The sequence below is a fragment of the Eriocheir sinensis genome, chromosome 60 (assembly GCF_024679095.1).
Source record: "Eriocheir sinensis breed Jianghai 21 chromosome 60, ASM2467909v1, whole genome shotgun sequence".
Classification (NCBI taxonomy): Eukaryota; Metazoa; Arthropoda; class Malacostraca; order Decapoda; family Varunidae; genus Eriocheir; species Eriocheir sinensis.
Window position 1 is genome coordinate 4,192,718 of NC_066568.1, and position 7,500 is coordinate 4,200,217.

Genomic DNA, 7,500 nt, shown 5'->3' on the forward strand with positions numbered 1-7,500 from the left:
GAAACACGTCAGGAACATGTCGCAAACACGTCAGGAACACGATGGGAACATGTACAACACGGAAACAGTATTGACACGTGTTGGATAAATTGAACAGAAAATATAAAACAAAGACCAGCGTGTCAGGAATCACCATTTTACGAGCGAGTATAAAACGCAAACACCACTGACACGTAGAAAAAAAGAAAAAAAAGAGAAACTAGAAAAACTTCAGAAACACACACAAAAAACCTGGAAACACGTCAAAAACAGAATTAAGAAAATATAAAAGTATAAGTAATAATATATAATAGTATAAGTATAAATAAGTAAAAGTATATGAATAAAAGTATAAGTATAAAAAAAGCATAAGTGCAAACACAACACAATATGGATGTAAACAAGTATTATAGACTCTAAACACTTCTTAAACATTAAACATTGGAAAAAAACCATAGCAAACAAGATTCAAACAAGTATTAAGGACTGCAAACATTTCTAAAACATAACACTGAAACAAACAAACAAACAAACAAACAAGATTCAAACAAGTGCCTGGTCAAACTCTTTCGCCTCTGCCTGTCAACATCTATCTTTCCTTCTTGCTGGAAGTATGCCTTCACACAGCCTGTACCTAAGAAGGGTGACCGCTCCAATCCCTCAAACTACCGTCCTATTGCTTTACTTTCTTGTCTATCTAAAGCTTTTGAATCAATCCTTAACCGTAAGATTCAAAAGCACCTTTCCACTTCTGACCTTCTATCTGATCGCCAGTATGGGTTCCGCAAGGGGCGTTCTACTGGTGATCTCCTAGCCTTCTTAACTGACTCTTGGTCATCCTCTCTTAGCCGTTTCGGTGAAACTTTTGCTATTGCGCTGGACATATCAAAAGCTTTTGATAGGGTCTGGCACAAATCTTTGCTTTCTAAACTACCCTCCTACGGTTTCTATCCTTCTCTCTGTACCTTTATCTCCAGTTTCCTTTCTGACCGTTCTATTTCTGCCGTGGTAGACGGTCACTGTTCTTCCCTAAATCTATTAACAGTGGTGTCCCACAGGGTTCTGTCCTATCTCCACTCTTTTTCTGTTGTTCATTGATGATCTTCTTTCCAAAACGAACTGTCCTATCCATTCCTACGCCGATGATTCCACTCTGCATTATTCAACTTCTTTAATAGAAGACCCACCCTTCAGGAACTTAACGACTCAAGGCTGGAGGCTGCAGAACGCTTAGCCTCAGACCTTACTATTATTTCCGATTGGGGCAAGAAGAACCTGTGTCCTTCAACGCCTCAAAACACAGTTTCTCCACCTATCCACTCGACACAATCTTCCAAACAACTATCCCCTATCCTTTGACAACACCCAGCTATCACCTTCCTCAACACTAAACATCCTCGGTCTATCCTTAACTCAAAATCTCAACTGGAAACTTCATATCTCATCTCTTACTAAATCAGCTTCCTCGAGGCTGGGCGTTCTGTACCGTCTCCGCCAGTTCTTCCCCTGCACAGTTGCTGTCCATATACAGGGGCCTTGTCCGCCCTCGTATGGAGTATGCATCTCATGTGTGGGGGGGCTCCACTCACACAGCTCTTCTGGACGAGTGGAGGCAAAGGCTCTTCGTCTCATCAGCTCTCCTCCTCATACTGATAGTCTTTTACCTATTAAATTCCGCCGCAATGTTGCCTCTCTTTCTATCTTATATCTATATTTCCACGCTGACTGCTCTTCTGAACTTGCTAACTGCATGCCTCCCCCCCTCCCGCGGCCCCGCTGCACTCGACTTTCTACTCATGCTCATCCCTATACTGGGAGCAAAAATATCAGAAATGTCAGAAATGGAAGGAAGTTTAAACGAAAAAATCTGATTGTTGACGAAAAATGAGACTAATTAAATCGAGGGAGAGAGAGAGAGAGAGAGAGAGAGAGAGAGAGAGAGAGAGAGAGAGAGAGAGAGAGAGAGAGAGAGAGAGAGAGAGAGAGAGAGAGAGAGAGAGAGAGAGAGAGAGAGAGAGAGAGAGAGAGAGAGAGAGAGAGAGAGAGAGAGAGAGAGAGAGAGAGAGAGAGAGAGAGAGAGAGAGAGAGAGAGAGAGAGAGAGAGAGAGAGAGAGAGAGAGAGAGAGAGAGAGAATGTGTGAGGAAATGAAAGAAAAGAATAAATAAACACAAATATGCATAGAAAAACATAAAGGAACAATAGAAAAATAAATAAAGGAAGGAAGGAAGAATAAGCGAATGATTGAATGAATATGAGACGCGAAGAACGAAAGATAAAGAAAACGCCAGAAAGAAAGGAAATAAGAAAGAAAAGAAAAAAAGGGGAAAGAGGAAAAACACAAAATAAACAAACAAAAAACAAACAATGGAAACAAGCTAAATACAAGGTCAAGGAAGGGAGGAGAAGAGAAAGGGGCGAGGGGAAAGGGAGGGAAGGAAATGAGAGAGGAAGGAAGGAAGAGGGAAGGAAGAAAGGGGAAGGGAGTGAGGGGAAGGGAGAGAAGGAGAGAAGAAAGAGAGGAGCAGGAGAGAAGAATGGAAGGAAAGGAAGGGCTAGGGCGGGAAGGGAGGGGAGAGAGAGAGGAGGAGGGAAGGCGAGGGGAGGGGAGAGGAGAAGGGCAAGAAGGGGAGAGAGAGGGGGGAGGGAGGTAAGGGCGAGGGGAGGGAAGGGAGGGGAGAAAAGAAAGGAGGGGGGAGAGGGGGGGAGGGAAGGGCAAAGGGAAGGGAGTGAGGGGAAGGAAAAGGGAAGGGAGGGGAAGGGAGTGAGGGGAAGGAAAAGGGAAGGGAGGGGAAGGGAGTGAGGGGAAGGAAAAGGGACGGGAGGGGAAGTGAGTGAGGGGAAGGAAAAGGGAAGTGAGGGAAGGGAGTGAGGGAAGGAAAAGGGAAGGAGGAGAAGGAAAAGGAAGGAGGGAAGGAGTGGGGAAGGAAAAGGAAGGAGGGGAAGGAGGAGGGGAAGGAAAAGGGAAGGGAGGGGAAGGTAGTGAGGGGAAGGAAAAGGGAAGGGAGGGGAAGGGAGTGAGGGGAAGGAAAAGGGAAGGGAGGGGAAGGGAGTGAGGGGAAGGAAAAGGGAATGGAGGGAAGGAGGAGGGGAAGGAAAAGGGAAGGGAGGGGAAGGGAGGAGAGGGAAGGAAAAGGAAGGAGGGAAGGGAGGAGGGGAAGGAAAAGGGAAGGAGGGGAAGGGAGGAGGGAAAGAAAGGAGGGGAAGGAGTGAGGGGAAGGAAAAGGAAGGGAGGGAAGGAGTGAGGGAAGAAAAGGGAAGGAGGGGAAGGAGGAGGGAAGGAAAATGGAAGGAGGAAGGGAGTGAGGGGAAGGAAAAGGAAGGAGGGAAGGAGGAGGGGAAGGAAGGAGAGGAAGGAAGTGAGGGGAAGGAAAAGGAAGGAGGGGAAGGAGGAGGGGAAGGAAAAGGGAATGGAGGGGAAGAAAGGAGGGAAGGAAAGGAAGGAGGGAAGGGAGTGAGGGGAAGGAAAAGGGAAGGGAGGGGAAGGGAGTGAGGGGAAGGAAAAGGGAAGGGAGGCGAAGGAAGTGAGGAAAAGGAAAAGGGAAGGGAGGGGAAGGGAGTGAAGGGAATTGGAGAGAAGCAGGAGAGGGAAACGGAGGGGAAGGAAGGGAGGGGAAGAGAAGGGAGGGGAAGAAGAGGGGAAAGAAGAGAGAGGGGAGGGAGGGAGGGAAGGCGCTCACGGCTACAAGGGAAACATTGATAGCTTTCCGTCAAAATATTTTCACCTGTATTTTTTCACCTTCACGAATACAAGCGAACCAATCAAGTCACCTGTATACACCTGAAGCGACGCCGATAGACAGACAACAGGTATACAGACAGATATTTGGACCATCAGATAGAGATACAAACGAGCGGCAAAAAACAGACATAGACGGATGACAGATATAATTACAGATTGACAGACAGATTGACAGACATATATAGACAGATGGACAGACAGATTGACAGACATATATACAGAGATGGACAGACAGATTGACAGACAGATTGACAGACAGATATACAGACAGAGTGACAGACAGATTGACAGACAGATATACAGACAGATTGACAGACAGATTGACAGACAGATATACAGACAGACAGATTGACAGACAGATATACAGACAACGAAGTACAAAGAAATATAAACAAAACAACGGTCAAAGAAATATACAAACAGGAAAATTTAACTCAAAAACAAAAGGACAAGATAAAAAATGCAAGAAAAATACTGTAAAAACAATCAAAACAAAAATCAAAACAAAACAACGGTCTAAAAAATAAACAAACAAGAAAATTGAACACACACACAAAAAAGAACATGATAAAAGAAAGACCAAGAAAAATCCTGTAAGAAAATCAAAACAAAAAAACAAAACAAAAAAAAAATAAACAAACAAGAAAATAGAGCACAAAAAACAAAAGAACAAGATAAAAAAAGAGCAAGAAAAATACTGTAAAAAAATCAAAACAAAACAAAACAAAACAAAAAAATTACTACCCTTTAATGCGACTCACCTTTTTTTCTTTTTCTTTCCCTCTCTTTTTTCCCCTCTCCCTCGTTTCTCTCCTTCTCACCCTTTCTTACCCTTTTCCTCTTCCTTCCTACTTCTTCATTTTCTTTTCATTCTCTTCTCTTATACTCAATTTCCTTAATCATCTATCTATCTATCTATCTATCTATCTATGAGGTATATCTCCCCTCTCTCTCTCTTTCCTTTCTTTTCTCTCCTTCTCTCTCTTACTCCTTTCTCCTTCCCTCCCTTTCCCCTCATCCTCCTCCCTTGCCTCTGTTTCCTTTCTTTCCTCTCCTCCACTTATCTTACTTCTTTCCCCTCCCTCCGTTCCCTCTCCTTCCCCTACCTTTTCTTCCCTTCCTTTATCTCTTTTCTCCCTTTCTTCTATCTCTCTATCTATCTATCTATTTATCTATATTTTCTGCTTACATCTTTCACATTATCTTTCTATCTATCTAAATATCTTTCTTTGTCAATCTATGCTTTCCTTTCTACTTACACATATTATCTCTTTCCATCTATCTATCTATCTATTTATCTATTTTTCTATCTATATCTCTGTCTATCTATAAATATCTATCCTTACTCTTTTTCTCTACTTTACTCTGCTTTCCTTCTCTTCTCCCCTTATCTCTCACTACCTAATCAATTTTATCTATTTCTCGCTCTTACTCTCCTACCTTATCTGTTTGTATCTATCAATATCTATTTGTATTTACATTTCTCGCCCTCCCTGAATCACATACTCTATCTATCTTATCTCTCTTTTAAATCAGTATCAATATTTCTTCGCCATATTTATCTATATATCTCGCTTACAACCTCACAGGAGCTAAATTTAATAAGAGGAAGGTGAGGGGAAGGAAGGAGAGAAGAGGGAATGAGGAGAGAGAGGAAGGGAGGGAGGGAAAGGAAGAGAGGAAGAAGGGGAAGGGAGGGAAAGGAAGAGAAGAAGGGGAAGGGAGGGAAAGGAAGAGAGGAAGGAGGGGAAGGGAGGGAAAGGAAGAGAAGAAGGGGAAGAGAGGGAAAGGAAGAGAGGAAGAAGGGGAAGGGAGGGAAAGGAAGAGAAGAAGAAGGGGAAGGGAGGGAAAAGAAGAGAAGAAGAAGGGGAAGGGAGGGAAAGGAAGAGAGGAAGAAGGGGAAGGAAGAGAAGAAGAAGGGGAAGGAAGAGAAAGGAAGAGAAGAAGAAGGGGAAGGGAGGGAAAGGAAGAGAAGAAGGAAGGAGGGAAGGAAGGAGAGGAAGAAGGGAAGGAGGAAAGGAAGAGAAGAAGGGAAGAGAGAAAGGAAGAGAGGAAGAAGGGGAAGGGAGGGAAAGGAAGAGAAGAAGAAGGGGAAAGGAGGAAAGGAAGAGAAGAAGAAGGGAAGGAGGAAAGGAAGAGATGAAGAAGGAAGGAGGAAAGGAAGAGAAGAAGAAGGGAAGGAGGAAAGGAAGAGAAGAAGAAGGGGAAGGGAGGGAAAGGAAGAGAGGAAGAAGGGGAAGGGAGGGAAAGGAAGAGAAGTAGAAGGAAGGAGGACTGGAAGAGAGGAAGAAGGGGAAGGGAGGGAAAGGAAGAGAAAAAGAAGGGGAAGGGAGGGAAAGGAAGAGAGGAAGAAGGGGAAGGGAGGGAAAGGAAGAGAAGAAGAAGGGGAAGGGAGGGAAAGGAAGAGAGGAAGAAGGGAAGGAGGGAAAGGAAGAGAAGAAGGGAAGGAGGAAAGGAAGAGAGGAAGGACGGGAAGAGAGGGAAAGGAAGAGAGGAAGGAGGGGAAGAGAGGGAAAGGAAGAGAGGAAGAAGGGGAAGGGAGGGAAAGGAAGAGAGGAAGAAGGGAAGGAGGAAAGGAAGAGAAGAAGAAGGGAAGGAGGAAAAGGAAGAGAAGGAAGGGAGGGAAAGGAAGAGAAGAAGAAGGGGAAGAGAGGGAAAGGAAGAGAGGAAGAAGGGGAAGGGAGGGAAAGGAAGAGAAGAAGAAGGGGAAGGGAGGGAAAGGAAGAGAGGAAGAAGGGGAAGGGAGGGAAAGGAAGAGAGGAAGAAGGGGAAGGGAGGGAAAGGAAGAGAGGAAGAAGGGGAAGGGAGGGAAAGGAAGAGAAGAAGAAGGGGAAAGGAGGGAAAGGAAGAGAGGAAGAAGGGAAGGAGGAAAGGAAGAGAGGAAGAAGGGAAGGAGGGAAAGGAAGAGAAGAAGGAAGGGAAAGGAAGAGAAGAAGGAAGGAGGAAAGGAAGAGAGGAAGAAGGGGAAGGGAGGGAAAGGAAGAGAAGAAGAAGGGGAAGGGAGGGAAAGGAAGAGAAGAAGAAGGGGAAGGGAGGGAAAGGAGGAGAGGAAGAAGGGGAAGGGAGGGAAGGAAGGGAGAGGGAATGAATGCAAATAGATATAAGATAGATATAAACATAGGCAAGGTAGGGAAGTAAGAACGAGAAAGAGATAAAATTGATTAGGTATTTACTATTTATCTCCTTACAACCAAACTCACCTATCAAGTTGGTCCGCTGAGTGAGCACTTTAGAGTAGACGAGCAGGTCCCCGGGGCAAACCTGCATAGGCGGGATGACCACGATGCTGGATCTCCGCTTGTTCCGCGTGATGCCCGACTCCTGACACCTGGCGGAGATAATTAACAGGTGTGTGAGGAGGTGAGACTGAGATATATGGATAGAGACATAGAGCTAAACAGGTCGATGGAGAAGTTGATAGCTAGATATAGGATAGATACATACAGGATTAAGGAAAATGAGTAAGAAGATATAACAATGTGATAAGAAAAGGGAGAGAGGAGAGAAAGACGAAATGAAAGAATCGAGGTGTGTGAGGATGTGAGAGACAGAGATACGGATAGAGAAATAGAGATAAACAGGTCGATGGAGTAATTGATAGCTAGATAGATGTAGGATAGATAGATGCGGGATTAAGGAAGTCGAGGAAAGAACAGGAAAAAAAAGGTAGAAGTGATAGATATGAAGGTAATAGGAAAAAGATACATAAGCAGAAAGATAGATAGAGATATGTGTCAGTAAGTTAGAGAAAGAAAACATATATAGACAGAGAGATAGACAG

At 44.3% G+C, this 7,500-nt stretch overlaps 1 protein-coding gene across 5 annotated transcripts in view; it reads right to left on the reverse strand.

Moving 5' to 3' along the window:
* The window catches only part of LOC126985792 (uncharacterized), a 330,694-nt gene that overhangs the window by 146,980 nt on the left and 176,214 nt on the right, over positions 1–7,500 (reverse strand). For all 5 annotated transcript variants that reach the window (XR_007739047.1, XR_007739046.1, XR_007739045.1 and 2 more), the window contains one exon: positions 6,920–7,047. Coding sequence is in view for 2 of the 5 variants with exons in the window: in XM_050841180.1 (XP_050697137.1) it covers positions 6,920–7,047 (128 nt within the window). In the remaining 3 variants the exon portion in view is untranslated. The remainder of the gene's footprint in view (positions 1–6,919; positions 7,048–7,500) is intronic.